Source organism: Gymnogyps californianus, chromosome 1, assembly GCF_018139145.2.
Source record: "Gymnogyps californianus isolate 813 chromosome 1, ASM1813914v2, whole genome shotgun sequence".
Classification (NCBI taxonomy): domain Eukaryota; kingdom Metazoa; phylum Chordata; class Aves; order Accipitriformes; family Cathartidae; genus Gymnogyps; species Gymnogyps californianus.
This window is the reverse complement of record NC_059471.1, coordinates 71889441-71912689: the sequence shown is the minus strand read 5'-3', so window position 1 is coordinate 71912689 and position 23249 is coordinate 71889441. Positions and strand designations below refer to the sequence as shown.

The window sequence follows — 23249 nt, the reverse complement described above, 5'->3', positions numbered from 1 at the left end:
CGCAGGGGACCCACGCTGGAGCAGTCTGTTCCTGAAGGACTGCACCCCATGGAAGGGACCCACACTGGAGCAGTTCATGAAGAACTGCTGCCCGTGGGAAGGACTCATGTTGGAGAAGTTCGTGGAGGACTGTCTCCTGTGAGAGGGACCCCACGCTGGAGCAGGGTAAGAGTGTGAGGAGTCCTCCCCCTGAGGAGGAAGGAGCAGCAGAGACAACGTGTGATGAACTGACCGCAACCCCCATTCCCCGTCCCCCCTGCGCTGCTGGGGTGGGGGAGGTAGAAAGTTCGGGAGTGAAGTTAAGCCTGGGAAGAAAGGAGGGGTGGGGGGAAGGTGTTTTTAAGATGTAGTTTTATTTCTCATTACCCTATGCTGATTTGAGTAGTAATAAATAAAATTAATTTTTTTCCCCAACTTGAGTCTGTTTTGCCCATGACGGTAATTGCTGAGTGATCTCCCTGTCCTTATCTCGACCCATGAGCCTGTCACTATATTTTCTCTCCTCTTTCCAGCTGAGGAGGGGAGTGACAGAGCGGCTTTGGTGGGCACCTGGCACCCAGCCAGGGTCAACCCACCACACATTCATTTTGACAGATTAAGGATCCAATCTTCAGCTCCTGTAAGTGGGGGCTGGGGAAGCCCTCTTTGCTATGTTGTATATTTTGGCTTAGGCACTCAACCCCAGGAGAAGTCAGGTACCCAAATGCTTGAGCAGTGTCAGAGGCCCAAGGGATGCCTCTTCACATTTCCTTACAATTCACACGGGTCCTTGCATAGCATGTTGGCTTGTGATGATCCCCTTCTTGTGTCCAAAATCCTATATCTGCCCAACACAACTTAGTTACATAGCACAGACACCGGGGAAGCAGACTGCTAGCTGATGGGTTGGTACTGCCTCTGCTAAGTCAGGCCAAGTCCTTCTCCCTCCTTTCTCCCCTCCAGAAAAAGTAAGGCTGATGTTGTTTGCTGTAATTATTGCTCTCTGAGTAACCTGAGAGAGCTGCACTTGAGTGTAAGATTTTTGTTTAGCTCTACCATGGATGTACAGTGTATGCCACTCCACTTGAGTCACCTTGAACTTGAATTCTGGACCTAGTGACTGTGCAGCTGCTGCTCCTCTTGTGTGTTGCTGGATGCTAATAGCTGTCTACACATGAGTTTATGTTGCCTAGCAGACAAGGAGGCGCAGAGGTTGAGTGTGACTGGTTTACTGATGGATGTGTTTTTCTTCATTACCTTTTAATGAGCTTCGTTAAACCAAAATCCACCTGTGCTTTCTGAAAAAAATGTGAGAAGTGCTTATTTTGGTCAGGCTGTTTCGATGTTGCCTGATTTTCTGCTCATTGACTTGAGTTGAGTGGGTTTTGGATCAGCCCCCAACCTATTCCATGCACATAAGCATTACGTATCATCCATTTGCTGCTGACAAAGTCCTCACCTTCAGTTTCCATACAATGCTGGGGTGCCAGCAACGGCTGTAAGGGGCACCTCTGGAAAACTTGCTCTTGCCTTCAGAAGAGGCAGGGTTTTGCTACCAATGTCCTTCCACTGCTGTACAGAAGCAAGCTGAAGGACTTACTCTAGACAGTGACCTTCTGGAAGTGGGTGTCTTGTAGAGGAGGTTCTGGGTATTGCAAACACCTTGCCGTGGTGCTTTTAGATCTCATCCTCCCTTCTGGAAGGGCTTGTGTCTACCCATCTTAGGTGCCTAAACTTTAGCGAACAGGATGGGGGAAGCTCTGGATGACTTCAAAAGCACTGATGCCTCTCTGTGGACCTCTAGGGAAGCTAAGCACATACTGTAGGGGGACAGCTAAAGGCACCTAAAATTTAGGCACGAGCGGGGCATCCACACGAGATGGAATACATCCACTCCATAATCTCTAGGTCACTTTTCACTTTTAGCAGAGACCTCAGAAAGTATATCCAGATGACGAACTTGCTGGGTAGAAAGCTGTTGCTATAGTATACGCTTGTCAGCCTTAGGGTGCCTGGAGCCCTGGAGCTCATCTGCATTATGGTAATTTGGAACAAGAAACCAACAGTAACAGTTGGCATATTTTCAAAGATTTTCTATTCGTAACTTAGGCTTTTTATAAGTGATGAATTATTACCATGAACATTGGTTTGTTTGAGTGTGAGAGGGAATATGGATTCCTGAGTGCTTTGCCAGCAGAGTTCACATCAGTTCTACTTTCAGCAGTGTATGTTAATGCAGCAACAAGGGAAACAGCATAAGAACTGTGAGGAGAGAGAAAAGGGAATCTCTGTGATTTAGCCAAACTGGATATTAATGAATTATCCTACAGTAAGCATTTGCAGCTGCTTTTATGCTAATCGTCACTTAACATACTTCTGTGCGGAGGGGGAGGACGAAGCCTGTACAGATGGTAGAAACACATCAGTCTGGCCTATCAGAGTAGAAAATCTGGCCATTAATGCTTTATCAGTTCCTTCCAACTTTGTTCTCACTTGACTGAATCATAGAAATTTTAAAAATATGTATAGACTAAGCATAGTTGAATGTCACAGATACAATACAGATAAGATTTTTGGATAAGCATATGTAAAAGGGAATTACCTGTCAGCACAACTTCTTTTTTCCACACTCACTCTTGACCAGACTAAGATTTGCTTTCCATTTTCCATGTAACCTGCCAAATACATGCAGGTGCAATTGTGGGAGGCTGACATTTGCCGAATTGCTAAATCCTCTCTAGCTCTGGCTTCTTCTTATGGGCAGATTTGTGTTGTCCTTTGTTTTTCTTAGTCTTTTTGGAATGGACAGCTACCCACCTCGCTATGGGACTGCTGTTAGCACACTTCAGTTCAGGTGCTAAGCACTGTGTATGTCTCCTGAAACAAGTGTGGATGTGTGTGTGTGTGTCTGTGTGTTGGTGTGTGTATTGCATACACATGCCTCCAGACACTCACACTGGAAACCATCAGTCCTCAGATCCTTAGCCACAGAGCTGCGAGTTCTTTGCTAGTTTCTACCTCATCTCACACAACTCCCTTTCTAATCTTTTTAGATACAACCAGAGGAGACGTGTCCAGATTTCTCCCATTTCAAAATAAATTTCAAATGAACTTTTGTAGAATTTCCCTGATGAATAGTGGGTGGCCAGAGAAGGAGTTCTCTCCTCTGAGCTGGAATTTGGGTGAATCACTCAACTTAACCAGGCCACGTTTCCCTTTCTGGGTAACACGGATAAATAATATTTATTGTGACAGAGCGGTATAACTTCAGCTATTATGGATTTTTAAATGCTTTGATTTCCTTGTGGGGGAAGGATGAGAGAAAAGCAAATGTTATCCATGAGAAAGACAATGTTTGGAGCTGGAGTAAAACCATTGCAAACGACAGGCTCAAGAACCACTCCAAAGAAGACATGGTGCAATGGGAAATAACAGCTAATTGGAACTCTGAAGATGTGCATTTGGATAACACAGTACATATAGACCATTAGATTTCTTTCCCACATAGAGTCATTTGCTAGCATTTCCTCACATCCTGTATTGGGTTTGCGTGGCAAGGTTTTGGTAGTGGGGGGGCTACAGGAGTGGCTTCTGTGAGAAGCTGCTAGAAGCTTCCCCCATGTCCAATAGAGCCAATGCCAGCCGGCTCCAAGACGGACCAGCTGCTGGCCAAGGCTAAGTCCATCAGCAACAGTGGTAGCGCCTCTGGGATAACAGATTTAAGACGGGGAAAAAGTTATTGCACAGCAGCAACTGCAGCTGGGAGAAAGGAGTGAGAATATGTGAGAGGAACAACTCTGCAGACACCAAGGTCAGTGAAGAAGGAGGGGGAGGAGGTGCTCCAGGCGCTGGAGAAGAGATTCCCCTGCAGCCCGTGGTGAAGACCATGGTGAGGCAGGCTGTCCCCCTGCAGCCCATGGAGGTCCACAATAGAGCAGATATCCACCTGCAGCCCATGGAGGACCCCATGCTGGAGCAGGTGGATGCCTGAAGGAGGCTGTGGCCCCGTGGGAAGCCCTCACTGGAGCAGGCTCCTGGCAGGACCTGTGGCCCCGTGGAGAGAGGAGCCCACGCTGGAGCAGGTTTGCTGGCAGGGCTTGTGACCCCGCGGGGGACCCACGCTGGAGCAGTCTGTTCCTGAAGGACTGCACCCCGTGGAAGGGACCCACACTGGAGCAGTTCATGAAGAACTGCAGCCCGTGGGAAGGACTCACGTTGGAGAAGTTCGTGGAGGACTGTCTCCTGTGAGAGGGACCCCATGCTGGAGCAGGGTAAGAGTGTGAGGAGTCCTCCCCCTGAGGAGGAAGGAGCAGCAGAGACAACGTGTGATGAACTGACCGCAACCCCCATTCCCCGTCCCCCTGAGCCACTGCAGAGGGAGGAGGTAGAGAACTCGGGAGTGAAGTTAGGCCTGGGAAGAAAGGAGGGGTGGGGGGAAGGTGTTTTTAAGATGTAGTTTTATTTCTCATTATCCTACTCTGATTTGATTGATAATAAATTAAACTAATTTCCCCAAGTCGAGTCTGTTTTGCCCGTGATGGTAATTGCTGAGTGATCTCTCCCTGTCCTTGTCTCAACCCATGAGCCTTTAGTTATATTTTCTGTCTCCTGTTCATTTGAGGAGGAGGAGTGATAGAGGAGCTTTGGTGGGCACCTGGTGTCCAGCCAGGGTCAACCCACCACACATCCAAATCCTTTTTTTCCCTGATTTCCTTTGAGTTTGATGTACAGGACTGGCAAGGTCTGTGTCTCATTCTAACTGTGTCTTGTTCGATGTCTTATTCCAGCACCTCAACAAGAATCCTCACGGACACGGGTCTCAGAGGTAGTACCAAGTGCAGCACCAGCTCAGCTGCAAATATATGCTGATTTTGCTGAGCAGGATGAATGAAGAGATAAGAAGAAGCTGGAGGTACTGCGGTGTGGGAGGGCAGATGGGGGAATTGGAAGTAAAGTGAGGTCAGAGACCACTGGAGCAAGGAGCAGAGGAAAGTTGTAAGGAAGTAGGACCAATTTCCTAATCCACAAGAAAGCAGGTTTCATTAGATCTGCAGAACAACCTATTTTATTCAAGTGTTGAAAGAAGGAAATACTCAAAATGAAACTATGACCAAAGCTGGCCACACACTGTGGCCTCTGATGTCATCGCGAAGCCCTCAGCTCAGCTGGTGTGTTTGTCATGCTCGTGACTCTGAGTGTGTTTGCATAGCCCTCTCTATTATGGCCCTTTCGTGCTTCCTTCTCTCATTACTGTATTCATTATTTTCTGACAAAACCTTATCCCCTTTGCCTTTTATTATTTCCTTAGTGCTGGTACTCAGAGCAATATCAAACCAATGCCAGCAATTAAGTGACACCACTGCATGTTTCTTCACAACATTGTCTTCCGCATGCCAACCTTTCCCCAGCAAAGAGCCACACCGTTTTAATAGCCTACATCTCCCAGCCTTGTCTCTCTGGATGTCTTCTCCCTCACGCAGTGGGTGACCAGCCACTTTCAAAGCCCTACATACCAGCTCAGGGCATTTTTCATCTTCTGTCACAGCCCTGTAATTTGCAAACAAGGCTCTGTGCTGGCTGACAGGTCAGGAAGCTAGCAAAATAGTTCTTTTGGTTGAGATTATTTTGTGTTGAGAGCATTTTGTGTTGAGAGCAGGATAGGATCATGTATTTTTAATACGCAAAACAACATTAACAACAGTCAGAGGTGTCAGGGGAGAGTATTAATATTTTGGTTTGCAGAACAATTCAATCTTTCCTTTCAATACAGCTGCTAAGTTTTTTACTGTAACTAAATGTAATTAAAGTGCTGCTGATCTGCACCATGATTTGTAAGTTGGAGTCCACTGAAAAGCCCCGACCAGGAGCCACACAAGCACACATCACTCCCCTGCCCACACTGCTAGCCAGAAAGACCCACGGCCATATGGTCTTTGAGACATTATCTGGTGTTAGTTTGGCAGGATTTATGTAGCTTATTACTGTGCAATAGCCACAAAATATACCATTGCCTATGAAAGACAAATGATAACAAGTCTTCCTGCAGAATTTTCTGGCAGCCTGGATCTGGCCGTGCAACTAGGTCAGCTCTTTCCTAGCTTTCTAAAAAATCCACTTTTGCCCTTTCAGTCTTTCTCATCTACACAATGAAATGGCCATAACAAAATTAATCCTTTTTGTTCTTCCCAGTCAAAAAGAGCTGACATTTTGATGGTCACTCTTCAATTCAGTTCTCCACATTTGGCCATAGCTGAGTACTGCCTGCTGAGGCTCTGCGCTGTCCTTGTCTGCCACCGGTTCCTTACTCTATCAGTCACTTGTTTTTCATAGTCATTGTCATCCCCTCCACCCAATGCAGCCAGAAAATGTGTTGGTACTTACTTGTATTGTTGTGTCCTGTAGATCCCTGTTGTGACTCCTACAGTAATAACAGAAAAAAGGTACGGTGTGTTATTTTTATGGCACTTTTTAGTTGCAATACTTGCTTGAACGTTACCTTAACAATACAAACAGCATTGTTAATTGTTCATTCAGTTTCAAAGTAATTTTCAATTACAAGAATAAATCCAATATTTCTTTGAAAATCCATTAATTCTAAGGCTTGTAAACTTATTCCACAACAACCTTTTAATGGTGCAATTCCTTGTATAGCTATTACAACTCTCCTGCTCACTATTCATTTATTGATCAGCCAAAACTCGTCTATTATCTTCTACAAGTTTAGATAAGAAGACAGAGGGAAGACCAATATTGTTTCATGGACCATTGGATTCCTGAGGTAGTAGCACAGGTGGTCTTTCCTTTTCACATGTTGATATTGACAGCACCGGAGAATGGAAATACAGACTTTAGTTCTAGGTCCCCAAGATTACAAGGTCAATCTCGTACTACAACTGCAATATCTATGAATATGGTGCAATAAATCAGACCATTTTTTCCTCACATGCAAATATTCACCTATTTTACTCACAGAGTTTGTTTGCATTCATAAAAAATATAAAAGAAGCCTATAAATAGAAGGGAAATACAAATATAAACTATAACAAAAAGATATTTAAATTAAGGGAAAAAAGAACACTTTGCTATGGATGACAGCAGGGAAGGTATCCTGTATGTAACTCTGCTTCTGAATAACTCAGACATGCACAGGAATACCACCTTGTATACTTGCTGCAGTTACAACTGCAGTAAAGACTGCTCAGAGAGGCCAGGCACCCACAGCAACACACGTGGTCATTTTTGGTGAGGAATCGGGCACTGGACCAGATCCCTGGTCCACAGAGGCTGAGCCAAATGCACAGCTCATCAAGAAAGGAACTGCAAGTCCCCAGAGAGCTCAAGGATGCTCCAACTCGGCCGAGCTGAGATTTTGCTGCTGAGTCACTCAGAAGCATGCCTCAGGGATTTGGGGCCCCAAGAGTTTCTTGGCATCTCTAAATGGAGGTTGGCTGGACCGCAGGCACTGGGGTCTCGAGGGCTCAGCTAGTCAAATCCCCTCGATCTGCACCATTTGCTCTGGAGTCAAGGCTCTCCAGGCTGCATGGCTTTGATCTGTAATTTTTATGCTATAATACACATCTGCAATTCACTCCCATCGTACGCACCTGAAATGCGAGACATTAAATTTTTGGGCAAGCCCTAAGAGTTTCTACCTTCAAACTGCAGTATGAAAAGATCTGTACCATGTTTCACATGCTGACAATAATTTCTCAATAATTTGAAATTGTCTACTTTTGACAAATTGTCTCAGCTTTTTGTGAATGCTTCTGATGAAGGGATATTAAAGCCTGTTTTTTATGGTGACTGAATATAATCTTAAGAAGTCTGGATCAGCTTGCAGTAGTAATGTAGTGACATGTACTCTTGAATTTAAATGCTACTCTAGTAGCCAACCAGGCTACCAATAAAAGTAGGCTATTAGAGCATGTTCAGTTTCCAGAATAGTGAATTTATGTACCTAGAGAAGTTTGGGGGAATACAATCACTTTGATGGAAATACCCTCGGGTTTATAAAAGTGTTTGAAAGTGCTAAACAAGGATCTTGCTCACTCTTTTACATTTTCATTAACCTCAGGAAGAATGTACCCTCCCCTTTAACTGCCTAGCACAGTATCTTACCTCTGCAGTTGGCTCTGCATAGTCTCAAATTTGACATCAGCAAAACATATGAGCAACATATGAGCTATAACATTTTCACTTTTCCTTTTAACTAATTCTTTAAAATAAGTGTCTTGACTCTCAACAAATTATTCTTAATAATAAAAGCTAATACAAAAATCTCATCGCGAAATAGAGAATGCTCCCACTGAGGTAGGAAAAAAGTACGACTTTATGTAACTTAAAAACCAAAGGTGAAGTCTTCACTTCTGGAGATTATTTTCTAGTGCATTTGCTCCAGCTTGTTAAAACAAGAAAGGAAAAAGTAAATGAATTGAGCATGTAAAGAATAACATCACTATGATAACTTAGCTTCTGCTGAAAATAACCACCCAATAGCTTTGTGACAAGACACCAGTTCTCCTGGAGTGGATAAATTAATTCTCAAATAACAAAATGATGGCTGATCCCGTAATATCACATACACATAACTAGAAATCAAAGACCTGATCAAACTTTCAAGACATGAAATCACAGTAAAAATGAAGAAAGAGAGCAAAGCAGGCAGCAGAATTAACAGCATTTCTTTCCCACACAAGAGTAGAGAATTAATGCCTGAACATGAAAGCTCATTCGCACAAGCATCAAGTGAGCTCTTATTTACCAAATTTAATTATTCATTTAAAGTTTATTTATTAAGATGTTTTTAATAAAATTACAATCAAATAATGCCTGATCATTTGTACATAACAAAGTGTGACAGAGATAGGAGAAAGGAAAGCACACACAGTCTGTCACATCACACACTGATTCAATTATCCTTAAGCTTTGAAAAACAAGAAAAAAAGACACTGTCATTGCCCCTTCCTAGTAAAATTCAAGAGTACAAATTAATTCCACCAAGAAAGAAAATGCAAAGTTAAGGATGAAATGTAACTTTATGCCCTCTATTACATAAAGGACAGTTCCCTAAATGTGCTGTCCCAGCAGCGCTGTGCTGGGAAACCTACTGGGCACTGCTGCACGTGTCAAACCTGACCTGGACTTTCCTTCCATTCTTGTGCATTAATGCAGAACTCCCATGTTAATGAGGTCTGATTTCATATACAGGTACAGCATATGCACATACATCCCCCCCATCCACCGAGCATACAGTTATACAGATGGACACATCCACATGCGGTTTCAAATATGCAGTTCTGTTATATTTGTGATGTATAAACCTCAGTTATTTAGTTTTTATTACTAGACTGATTTCAAAACTAGTCTAGCTATAGTTGCTGTAGCCTTTGCAACTTTAATAGCCTAATTAATAAATTTCAAGTTTCAAGCTGTCAGACCACTAATGACTTGAGCTGCAGGTTAAAAGCAGTGTGGCATGTATGGGAACTAATGATGCTGACACTCAGTTTTTATAGACAGAAAAGTAAGGATGATTTGCATCCTTGCAACAGGGCAGGAGTCCTACAAGCTTCTCTTTTTCTCATTCCCAAAATGATGAGTATCTTTACACTTGGGAACTGTCTTCTGTTAAAAAGGATTGCAGCCTACTTGCTTCTCTGGCTGGAAGAGTCATTGCAAATGAACTGAACTGATCTCTCAACACTGCCATAAAGACCGAAAATGAATTCATGGTACCATGCATCGCTTGGAACTAAGAGATGAAGCCGATGCTCTGAATTTAGCCTTTTAGCCTCTTTGCTGGCCTTGGCCACTATTTAACTGACAGGCCCATTTGTCTGAATAATGTGCGATCCACAACAGTTTGGTGTAGTCCTTAGGTTTTAACAAGTTGGGACAGCCACATAGCTTACCTGTGGGAAAGCTTCCTAAGAGTTATGGAGACATCCCCTACGAGATCCAATAAAGATTTTACACCACACTTTGTGAAAAGCAATAGCTAGCTTATGAATGTTTCAAAAACACGTTTGAAAAATTAGGAAACCATTCTTTGCATTTTGGAGCCTAAAAAGCGGATGCCCTCTAAAGTCTGCGACTACAGATTCAGAGTAAGCCACAGAAGTAGTTTTTAATTCTTTTAAAATATTTTAAAATAGAGGTGGTGTCTAATATTAACATGATCTATGGCCAGTAATGCAGGATTTTTCCAGGACTCTGGTGAGTTTTGTTAGGTACTTCTTCCCCATCTCACACAAAGCACTCTAATTTCTGACCATGCAGACCACCCAGGCCACAATACAGTTGTGATGTTATTATATGTACAAAAGTATGCTCATATATTATTAGATTAAATCTTGTCTATCCTAAGCTTAAATAAAATGGAAATTCTACTTTGGTAAGACGAAAGGAAACCACCTAGAAAAGGCTCTTTAAAAATGAATGGTAGATCTCTGAAACGGCTCTGCAGTTCAAACTATTAGAATATTTCCCAGAGAGATGGCTGAACAGGCAGAGAGAAGATGAGAAAGTCAATATCAACCATTATTCACATATCTTTGCCCTATGGTCTGTGGTTCTCCTATTCCTATATTTATCACAATACATTTAGTTGTGAGGAATTGCATTCATGATGGCCACCCAGATACGCTGATAGGTGCATACCTTGCCCATGCATGTCTGCACACGTGCCAGACAAACGTATTGCGTGGTGATAATTATGGCAGAAACTGCGGAGCTGCAAGCATGGCTTCGTTTCTGTCATCCATATCTGGGCACTTCACCTGCTTGTAAGCTGCTGATCCATCTATCTCCTACCGGACTTACTCTAACGTAACAAGCTTGTAGCCCGCCTACCATCTTCAATCAGCTGTCTCCCTTCAACGAGCAAACAGACAGTGAGTTATTTCCTTCTTTTTCTTTCATAACATGCCAGAGATGTTTTGGTTTACACCCCTGGTACTTCAAAATCATGACACTCTCATCCACGGAAAAGCTGTTTTACTGTAGGCAAATCTTGAAGGTTTCTTGGCTCTGTGGTTATAATTATTCCCTGCACTAGATTTTGCAGAATGGACTTAAAAGTTACCGAAGGAGCTTGCTTTAACAGGAGAAAGGCTATAAACAGCATCAATACCATCTTTCAAGCTTGAACACTTCATGAAATATGCTTGTGGCATATAAACAGTATATGGTGATACAATGTGAAATTTTTATTGGCTCTTGCATAGGATAGCTGATTTCATTCCCTCCTGACTTACCAAGTATAAATAATGTGGTTTCCCCAAGGTCGTGCCGATGAGCTTTACCACGCTGCACTGCATCCTCCCTGGGATACACATACAATAGTGGAGCTGGTTTCAAGGGAACATCAGTAGGATCAGTGGCCTTGGTCCCTTGAGGGACCAAATACTTCCCTGGCAAATACTTCTGTGGCCCCTCTGGGCATCATGGCACTGGGCTGCCTGCCTCTCTAGCAAAGCTGCCCCTGAAGCCAGGTTGGTGGCTGGGGATGTATGCCCACTCCTCAGCCCCTGACTGCAGAGGCCAGTGTATTAGTAAAGCCCACCTCAGACCTCAATGGTTTCAACAAAATTCTCAGCCAAATGAAGCTGGAGCAATGGACACGAGCAGAGGCTTCTTGACTCACAGCAGCTTGTGCCCTGAGGTTTCAGTCAGGAGCATCAGCAGGTGCCCGCAGAAGGCACCACATCTGGACACCCCATCAGGGACACCTGCGGTTTTGCCTTGTGGTGAGGAACTTGTGACCCACACAGCAGCATCAGTGCTGCTGCCAGGAGGTGTGCAAACAAGACCGTGTGGCCCTGCAGAGGCTGTAAGCAGCAAAAAGGCAGGGGATACTGGCACACACATGGAGAAGGTCATCAGCATGGCATCAGCCTCAGCCCAGAGACCTCACACACTTAGTCAGGGCTCATGTAGGACATATTTTGAGGTGCAGGAGGCATGTTTCTACATGATGCTGTGTGTCTTACCTTGTTTGGGAAGGGAAACTTGCTTTGTTCTGCCTTTCCTGGTGTGTGAATAGCTGACAGTGGCGGAGGCCATGAATGGGTCATCTCCTGAAAAACAATATTTTACAGGAAACTCTGTTTAGAAAGTCAATGGAATAGGAGACAATGACAGTATATCAGTAGCAAGAGTGCCTGGGTAGTGGAATATTTAAGTTACTGCAGCTTCTAGGAAATGCCCAGTTTACATGTAATCTAGACAACACATGAGCTACATTGACTTTTATCACAGACTCTTGAGAGCAGTTCTTAAGCACCGTTTCATTTCCCTGAATAGTTAATGCATCTTAAGTGCAAGAAGTTTGATTTTTCTGACAATCTGCAGCCACATTTTAATCATGCAATGTATTCTGGCTGGTGAGACTAACAGAAGAACTTTTTTTTGTAGTATGGGAACAGAAATTTCAGTTCATGACCAAGTAATGGGGTACACACTATGGAGTAATGATGAAATAGATTTCATAGACAAGGTCAGAATGATAAATGCTTAACACTTGCTCAACAGTTAATTCCTAAAATTGCCTTTATCATTGTAAAGAAGTTGAATAAGTTCCTAACTGCAACGTGTTTGTGCCTTGCAGGACACAGACATGTGGCAAGCCCTAAACAAGGTGTGCTGCACTCCACCTTTGTCTCCTCCCTGTGTTGTTTCGAAGGACATTTTTTAATAGCTAAGAGACATATGTAGCTTGACCTGACTTGTATGCGGTCATCCTTGACACAGCTTCAGGTAGCAGGTAGACACACGTTCAATACCATTATCATTCAAGCCTGAATGACTTGGTCTCCAAAGCAAGGCTGCTTTTGGGAAGGTGTATATTAAACACTTCAGACAAGAACTTTGTTAAGAGAGAGGCTTCATATTCCTCTCTAGTGCAGGCTGTTAAAGGATGGACATGTTTTTTGACATGTTCAGCACCAACAGCCATAATATTTGGTACACAGTAACTTAACAGAATTAATATGAGAAGTAGCGTGGAGCGTGACAACCCTGAAGAGCTGGCCCATAAGTTTCAAGAGCTGACGAGCAAATAACATCCTGCCTAAGCAGGGGGCTCGCTGACACTATCAAGAGTTTGCCTGGCAGATGCTTTGCTGGGTTTTGATACCATTAGCTGGCTGTGGAATTGTTTCTCAGTGATATTCCAAGGAGTTGTGCTGAGATCCACAATCAGTCCCAAAATAATACTGGAGTTATATTTCCATGACTCATTCCTTTTTAAAGAGAAAAGAAAATGTTCTTGTTTGAAAAAACGTGTGGGTGAGTCTTTTGCCCATCCTTCGTCAGTGCTGATGGAAGTGCTTCCTGACCTGGCGCGGATTGAGCTGGGGCATTTTTTACATAGAGGAAGGTCTCCGGCTGTTCTGCCAGTGAGAGGATCAGCCCTTTCAACATAGTTTATTAGTAATAAATGTCACCTTTAAAGCATTCTTGATAAACAGTTTATTTCCTAATAAAAACTGCATTCTTTTATTTTATTTGAGGCTAAAAAGTTACATGATTTATTATACTTCTGTAATCTACATGCGTGCCTCTAATCAGAGCATCATCTGGTTTGCAGTTTCAGTATCAGAATTGCTTTGCTTTTCAGTTCTTTGAGGCAGATTGTTCATCTTATGACTTCCTTATCTGATAAGTGCCAGCAATAGCAGTATATAGTAATTTTTAATATACAGTAAGTTCTTTAAACTCAGGCAACAAAAAACACAGGCAACCAGACTGCTGTTTGCTACAAGTACCTGGCACACATGCTATTCTTTTCAAAAGATTAAGGAATTACATACTGAGAAATATTCCAACAGTAAGGGTTTATGACAATAAATTGATGAAAAGGAGATTTGCAATGTGGACATTTAATCCTAAGGCTGTGATCTAAAAAAGTATAGCTTTCTCACCTGCTTTTCTCTGCTTTTCTGTTACAGGACCATTTGTTTACTTTCTAGAAAATGGGATGTTGTGCATATAGACTAAAGGTATTTCCACCGGTAAAACCCCATTCCCAAACAAACAAAGTGTTTTTCCCTACCAGTTGAGGTGCTGAGCCCAAAAGTACACATAGGAATGAAATATGTTTCTCTTTCTTCTGAAGGGCAATGCTTTACGTTATCTCTGTCAATTGAAGAATCGGGGCAGCCAGACTGGGAACGTCTGGTGGCTCTGACCTAAAGTTATCCTACTTGTGAAATATGCTATTCAGTACTTATGATTTCCATTTGCCCAAGAAGCAGTTCCTCCAGGTTATATGGTGGCTGACCCCCACTGTCACCTTCAGGGAAACGTTGTCTGAGAAGCCTGCTATATGCCGTGCAGAAACCAATCTGTTACAGCAGCAGACCTCTTCCCTCCCACCTTGCCTGCCCGAGTCTGACAATGATGCCTTCATCCAGGGAAAGGACCAGAGGGCTGATTAAAAATAAGGGTGACCTTTTTTTTTTGACATGTCAGAATCTTTCATTTCTTCTTTTTCCCAAGATTATTTCTCATCCACAATTCAATGAAAAATGGCCTTAATGGTCTTTTTTTTTTCAGCTAGCTTCTCTTCTCCCTTTTTACTTTCAGTTGTGGTATATAATAAGGCTTTCTACATAATTTAAATTTGACGTAACCCTTTCTGACACAAAGATTTAGTAAGACCACTGATATTTGCCAGGGTTAATAATTGCCCTTATCATGAATATCTGAATGTGAATTTACTAGAATAATATTTTGAGTTGTGATCATATGGTGTATTTATCATTACCCTTTGGAATTCAGACAACTATAAAATGAAATCAAATTAGAAAAAAAAAATCAGAAAACTAACATGAAAAATACCCCAAACTATAGGCTGTCACCACTGAGGAGTGGTAAGATTTAAACATAGTAAAATATTTTTTGAAAAGAGAAACATTAAACTATGTGCACATTCTCCTTCTGGCTGCCAAGAACAGAATCTCAAAAATCAGGAGAAAGGATTTAGGTGTCCAGCAAGTGTCAACACTTTGCAAGGTCAAGCAGAAACAAATCCAGAATATGTTCCTGTGTGCCAAATCTCATGATTTTAGACTCTATCTGAAGATATTTGAGACAGATTAAAAGCACTAGTGGTGACATATGATGATATCAAGATCTTTTTTTAATACATGGTGTGAAATGTTTGAAAATGTAAGCCCAAATGGCAACTATCTAACTAACCAAATAGAAAGGACTCAACTTTTATTGTTAAAATAAACTTTCATGCACAGCTTCTCTTTTCTGCTCAGCTAACTTGCCTGTCTTTGGAGTTTGGGATTGGCAGTATTGGCATAAGGCACCCACTGGACTGAAAGCAATGTTTCAAATGGACTGATGAAAATTTAAATGTACTTAAGATCCTTGACACCTTCAAATTGGTGTTAGAACATTGATTGACACAAAAGATTTTTGAAATTAGAAAGAGAAAAAAGCAGGGATTTTTTTTAGCATAAATCAAACAAAAAATAAGTCCGAAACACCTGGCACCAGAAAATGTTCCAGCCACTACAAGATAATGGTCTAATTTAAAACCAATTTAGATCTTTCTCCAAACTTGATTAAGTTAACCTTAAAGTCCTGAACAACGTTAATTAAAGGAAGCACTGAGAAGCCATTTGGGGTCCAGAAGTGGGGAAAACAAAGATTTCTGGATCAAAGAAGGAAGCCCTGACTAGACTGCTTAAAAATACATGTGGATAAGCACGTGTGCCCAACTGCAGCACAGCTTGTTTGAGATGACAACGACTGCCCTCCTCCTTCTGTGGCCAGATGCACAAGACCTGAGGGGCGGCTCTGAGACCCCCTCTTTTTTTTTAACATATCTTTCTCCTTGTGAGGGTTGCAGCGATGTTGTTTCACACTGACATCTTTGTGGTGGTGGTGATGGCACGTCTCACTCACATGCATATTGTAACTCCACAACTCTACAACTCTACTCGTCTCCACCTGTAGTAAATCAGTTTTCAGCAGTTACACATAAATGTCCAGTTTTACAAGCTATAAAGGTCCAAGGCTAGTTAATCTTAGTCAATGTGCCAACTTGGCTTTTCTTCTTACTGAAGGGAAAACCTTCAAATAAAGAAATCTATAGTATTGTGTTTCCTTGCTCCAAATTCTGTTTCTGCAGCAACAATTAAGTAACGAGACATTTCTTGTGGATTAATGACTGCTTGGCAGTGTTTTGTTTGGGGCTTTTAACCCTAGCTTGTAGGTAATTTTTCAGGAAAAGTACCATGCAGAGGTAAATAATAGTATTCACTCTAGACTTAAGGCTATGCTATTTATCTAGTGCTATCAATCTTGCTGTGTGGCACATGATACCAGGAATAGCTAAACTGATTCAGAAAAATTGTAATTAATAAAAAGTAGGGAGACCAGTATCATCTAGATTTAAAGTCTAGCCACATGTATTATCTTGCTGTTCATTCGCTGCCAAAACCAGAACTTATCATCGGGCCACTAAGAAAATTGACTGTTTAATCCTCCTCTTTGCTTGTGCTCACCTAGCCAATTTTTGATTCATAATATTTTGTCTCTCCACAGATGATGATTTAAGAAATGTTTGTAGTGTCTCATAAAGGACCCTGTCAAACACCTTTTGAAAATTATTTTAACTGGCTCAACTTCATCCACTGCTCTACTGACATGTCGCAGAAATTATAGGAGACTGGTGAGACACAATTTTCCTTTGCAAATACTCTGCTGTTTAGCTCACAGGGACCGCAGAGGCTCTCTCTTTGTAGTTACCTACACTAAAATGCAGATTTTAGGGAAGCATTAGATATATTTATTCAGCTGGAAGTCAAGGCAACACAAAGCTAACGCAGAGCTTTCCAAGACCCTTTAGCATGTGATCACAGGACACAGTTTGAGAACCTCTAATCCAGTTACTCTCCTGTCTTCATAAAATAGATTATTTTTTTTTTAAACACAGGAGACTCTCTCTTTAACTGCTGTCAGTTGGCAAAGATCCCTTTTAGTTCAGTGAAGCTACAGTGCCACTAGCTGACAACATGGCTATGACTTTAGTGTCAAACACCCAAAGCAAAGAGTCTGACACTGAAACTTTTGGAGGCTATGTTGAAGCTGACAGCATTTCACTACGATAAGGTTCCCATGATGTGAAAAACAAATTTTCTTTTTTTAAAATTGATTCCTCTAGTATCTGTTATTGCTGCAACTTTTCTAACCCAAACCTCAAATATACACCTGTAAAATAAAAAGATAAAGCTGTTTCCTCTTGTTTCTTTACGATGTCATTTATCCAAACTACATCTACTTAACTCTTTTTCTTCTTCCTCATAAGCCCTGTAGTTTCTGTTGAGCACTTGATAATTTTCCTCTTTCCATTTGAGCATCTTTTATTTTGTCATTACCCTTTTGGTAACATGTTATTCAGAACCACCACCCCCAACAAACTATCTTGTCATATTCCAGCTTCTGTTGTTTCCTGTTTTACTTCCTTTCCATCTACTTCTTTGGGCAGGTTTTAAAATTAGTTAATATTTATGTCACGTATGATGCAAAATGCTTTCTACACTTGAGAAGTGACAAGTGTGGTTTCATCCACCCACTAACTGAAGGATGAAATAAGGGAACTACTACGCACTCCCTGTCAAGGAGCTGAAATAGCCATAAGGACACCATTTACACTGAGCTGGGTGCCAGTTCAGCACTGAAACTCAGTCAGCAGTTCTTCTGTCTCCCCTACTCCTGTTAAAACAATTCCAAGGAGTCACTTTTTTCACAGCAATCTGCTGCAAAACACATTCTACTACATTTCCCCTTTGGCACCAGTTCCAAGACCCTTCAAATGCCCTGTTGCTTTCTGTAATATGAATTCCTTTCAATAGGCTTCATCAGTATAACATCCAAAGATATATGACAATCCAGGGAAGAGTGCTTGTCAAGGAATTTTTTTGTTCTAAGCAAAGAAATAAAGGTAATTGTGTAGTTTGTGACTGTGTCATTTGTGCTGTGCTTGGTTCTTCAGACCTGCATGGATGGGCATTAGCTGAAATTGCTTTATAGAAACAGGACTCTGTGTACGTGTGTGTGTGCGTGCCTGTGGGCTGGGGAGAAGGAAAGAAAAAAAAGAGAAATTAGGCCCTTGGAAAGGGAGAAGGTCAGAGATTTTGCAGACTGCAGCATTAAAGAATGTGTTTAGCATTAAATCTCCAGATATTTGGTATCTACAGAACTAAACCATTCCAAATCATGAACATTTGCAACGTGATCTGTGGATCAATTCACTCTACAGCAAATCACAAATGCTGGTGCAATAAGTTTCTGTTTGGAATACGTTATCTCTGCTTTAGTGGAACCATCCTGCAAATAACCTGCAACATTTAGTCAAGGTTCAGCAATCTAGGACAGATAAATGTAAAAGAAGGCTACAGCTACTTACTTATCAAACTGACTTATTTAGGTCCTTCATTGTATGATTATAATTCTTTAACAAAGAGTCTTGCAAATTTTTATTCATTTTGGGGGTACTAAATGAGCCTATAAGTACAGAACAAGCTATGGATACCCAAGAGAAATGTGGTTTGATTCTAAGAGCAAGTGTTAATTAGGGTATAACCCATGCCATGCCCTCTCATATCAGATTTTAAGACAAAAAGATTTATGTCTAATTATCAGGAAAGGAAGAACGTGTCCCTTTACAGGTAAATCACAGAACAGAATTTAGAGGGTTTCCATAAAAACTTTTAAATATTCTTCACCGAAATGAAAAAAAAAAGGACAAAATTTCTCCTTTAGTCACAATGATGAATATCTGTTCTTAGCTAAGAAGCTATGTTTTTAGATGAATGCATTGGGCCATATGATATGATAAACTGTCTGAAAACCAGCCTTGCCTGGGCAAGCTGAGATGATGTGGTTAATCAAGGTACAATCTTTATTAGTGCATTAACCTCCTGCACCCAAGGACTGTGGATTCTAATTCCTGAATTGCCATGCAAGACTGATGCAGCTAGTTTTCTAGTCTCAGTTGGCAGCAAGCTAACAGAAGTGGCTAATGAAGATGAATAGCTGCCTCTTGGGAGTGGAGGGAGGAGAAAGAGGAAAGGAAAAGACCTAGGATACTTCAAGGTCCAGATCTCTGCATGATTTCAGATAATAATGAAAAAATGCACATAGTCGACATTTTCAGAGATCGTAACAAGCGTGTTAATTCTGCAGTCTGCTAACAAAGCAATGGTAGTGGCCTCAGGATTGCTCTGGAAACATTTCAAGAAGTTAAAACAAAGGCTATTGAAAATAAAGACCAGGACACTGGTCAGGGTCTTACCCTGTTTTTGATGGATGATTGTATTAATATGGACAAACGAGCAGCCAAAAAAATGCCCAAAGCTAAAAAACAGACACATTTACTAAGGAAAACATCTGTGGTTTGAGAAGAGAAAAATACATCACGGTAAATATTTAGCAATACTGAAATATTTTTGCCACAAAGGCATGTAATGTTCTAATATAAACATTCCTTTATTCCAGACAAAAATACACTGCTAAACATAACGAGGTCATCAAAGCAAGATTTGTGGAGAAAAAAATTTGAAACTAGACAAATTTTTCAAGTTTCTTATTTTGTGGGAGGCTGGAAGCTTTCTGATAGGTACATTAGTGGTCCTGGTTCACACCGTGGACAGAAGGTGAACTAGCAGGTCATCGGTTTGGCTGAATTTGTTTAATTCCAGTCTTTCATACTCCTGAAGTGAGTTTAAGAGGACTGGGGTACCATAAAGACTTACTTGGTTCCTGGGAACCCAAGGGCTTGTACAAAGAGCTCTTTTGTGCATCTATGGTGGAGATTCACCAGTGGGTATGAATTGATAATTTTAGCTCAGCTTGTTCAGCCAACTGATTGAGTATTTCAAGCTTCACGAACTTATGGGTAACACAGTAGTGCCTGTGTGCTCTGTGCACAAGTTATGGGCAGACATTACATGAAGTAAATACCTTGTGCTCTGGGTTAAAGGTTTAAGGTGCTACGAGAACGCCTTTCAGCTAACATACCTGCGAAGGCTGCCAACCACAACAAGAAGGAAGAAAGCTTCTGTTCTGTGCTACTACAACAAACTTCTTGGTCAGTGTGAAAAGATGATAGAGAGGGTAAGAAAAGACCATAGAAAGAAAAAAGTCAGAATTAAAGTATTAGAAGTTAAATTGCTGTCAAATGCGGCTCTATAAAGTGTAGCTCCAAGAGGTTTTGCACTTGTGGTTTCTTAATCGTATTAGATGAAATGCGCTCAATTTACAGGTGAAAATTACACCACTCTGGGACCTCAGACTGTGCAGCTGAGCATCAAGGCAGGGACTCTCCTTCCCTTTTCCCTGCCGTAGCACAGAGAGGTTCTGCAAGGCAGAGCAGCCTGTAAATCCTTCCCAGACAACCTTGCATGGATGTGGCTGACTGCAATTAGCAAACAATTTTGTTTACGATGCTCTGACAACTTGGGGAATCTGTTCATATACAAGTCATTTATTCTGAATGAGATTAAGAAATCAGTGTAGCACTGCTTGCTTCAGTGTATGCGAATTCAACCGTCTGTTCTCAAGGTTGCGTTGTGTGCCTCCTAGATCTGAACTGACAGAAAGATGTTAAATCTTGACGGTTCGTATTCTAGAAGTAGCACAGTGGCACAATGTGATGGCTGAAGCCGACAGAGACCAGTTCAGCTAAGAGTACAGAGATGTACAGAGTTGAACACAAACTCATGTCCACAAATGAAAAATATCATATATACCTGGTAGACTGGGACACTGGACCCAGAAAGGAGTTAGGGATCACCAGAGGACAAGCAACTGAAAATAATCTCTCAACATCTCATGCTCTTGCCTAAAGAGCTCGTTCCATCATTGTGCATTTGAAAATGGAGAAGTAAGTAGCACAGTAAAACTGGTGAGGTCAGTGCTGGAATAGCCTGTTTCTTTGATCACATTTCTTCAAATATGCTGGAAATTCTGAGAAGGTGAAAAAAGGAACAAAAAAAGATCACAGATATATACAGAGATCAGCCCTGTTAGACTAAGAGCTACTATGCTTTATTTGCATAAGCATCTTCATAGGGGAAAAAAAAAACCCTCTAACATGACTTTTAGAAAACTTATTTGTAGCCAACTGTCAAGTGTCCCAAGGTAAAAGGCAGAACCTCTACTCAACACCTTCAACAGGATTCACAAGAGATGACTGAAAAAATCAAGGTTGTTTATGCTTAATAGGAGTCCATGTATACAAAATTTCCAAATAGGTATCAGTGGAAAATGTTGTCAGTTCACAGTAATAGAAAAAGATGAAAACCACTAACTTCTTGTATCATGAGCCAATGGATAGAAGGACAAAAAGCCAAACTGAAGTTAGGAAAAAAAGAACAACTTCTTGTGAGCTGGTGGTTCACTGCTGGGATGCAGTGCTACAGAAATGCCTGTCTTCATCTCTTGAAGTCTTAAGATCAAGAAAGAATGCTTTTCTGAATGATATGCTTCAGCCAAATACAAGATAATGGGCTCAAAACAGGGGAGAGTGGCTGCAGTTATCTGGCTTGTTACATGGGTCAGAACGCTAGTCAGACTGGGTGATAAAATACACCATTCAGACTCACACCTAAAATGTACCTAAGTGGGATTCTTGTTCTTTATTTTGGAGCTTCTTTTTCAGTCCATCAAAATCCTTAGCCTTTATGGCTCTCAATACAGGCTTTGTAAGTCAAGAAAACATGTGAACCACTTGTATTCACATGTGAGTGCTAGGTACTAACCACAAAAGCAGTGATTAAGAGAAAGGAATGTTCCATTGTGTTTTAGAAAAGATAGAAACAAAAGTTTGCTCTTTCATTATGTATCAGTAATCTATTGCCCATAGTTGTCCCCTGCTGCTTTTGATTGTATAAGGTCCAGATGCATCACAATTAATCTTGGGGATCTAACTGAGGGGTCAACATGATGAAGGCATCTGCCCAACACTCTTGCTATAGTCAGCAGAAAGATAGACTCCAGCATGGGGCACATCAGCAGACCTAAGATCTGAAGCATCCTCTGGAAGTGACTTTCTGTATTGTCTAGAGATGAAGTCCAGGTTGCTGTACTCAGTCCTAAAGTGTCTCCAACTGAGGGGGTTGAGTCTGGCCTTGTGCTCCTTGGAGCAAAGCTTTATTTCTTACATGTTTGTATGGCACCTAGCACAGAGATTTTGATTAGTGCTGGGCCTCTCTAGATGCTAAAATCACACATATAAGTTGAGGGAGAATTCAGACATGACTTCCTGGCAGTGCCATTATTTCAGCTTGGCTGCCCTGATACTTTTTCTTAGACCATCTCTTAGGTTATGTCTCTATCTCCAAATCTGAGAGCATTACCACATCTGTATCTTGGCCATCTGCATATCAGGATGAGAGTCAAGCACTCTTTTATACTCCATATGACCTTTTAATACCTTCACATTAAGAAGACATTGCTGTTCCAGAAAGGTCATCTGTGATCATCTGAAATGTGTATACATGTAGGTTATAATCTTTCTGGGATGAGCACTATCTTGTAGCATGTACATGGCACTGTGCATACATAGGCTATGATCTGTTCAGAAGTGACCTGGAGCAACAGGTTTTGTTGACTTTTACAGTGGTAAAAATACCAGCACAAGTGGGCAGAGATTAAGAGGATAGTCCCTCTTAGATAAATTACTGGATAACTTTGGGACTTAATTGGCAGTAAAAAATTAATTCACAAACAAAGCTTGCACAGTGCAATGGTAGAGGTTCTCTACCAAGGATATTTTATCCTCTATCAAGGATAAAACATGTAGTTGAACCTCCTGAAAACTACTACTGCACCTTGAATTTAGTGATCTGTGAATTGACAGAAACTTTTGTGGACAAGATCATCTGACAGTATTTTAGATGGGTGAAGTGATTTCCTTTTCTTTTTGACATCTTCCAGTGTTGATGTTTGAATGATTTTGTCCAAAATGTGTGTCAAAAGCACATGGGATAGGAAAAGAGGAAGAAAATATATACTGGAAGACTCCTCAAAATAGCTGAAGAATTTAGTAGAGAAGTCCCAGTGGATGCACTCTCCATCCAAAGTCCCTCAAGCACTTCTGATACCCCCATCCATGCACGCCATGAACCCTGGCCAATGCAAACTGGACGCAACAAGGCTGGAGGTTTCATTGTTGAGAGCAGAGGCAAAAATAAAGCCTGGAAAGTGATAAGACCCAAGTCCTGCTGCTATGTTCCAGTCTTTGCGTG

The 23249-nt window shown here is 41.5% G+C and overlaps 1 protein-coding gene across 1 annotated transcript in view; it reads right to left on the bottom strand.

Moving 5' to 3' along the window:
- Positions 1-23249, bottom strand: part of AFF3 (ALF transcription elongation factor 3) — a 328610-nt gene that overhangs the window by 122955 nt on the left and 182406 nt on the right. Inside the window, 2 exon segments of the mRNA XM_050912014.1 lie at positions 6361-6397; positions 11970-12056. Of these exon segments, the coding sequence (XP_050767971.1) occupies positions 6361-6397; positions 11970-12056 (124 nt within the window).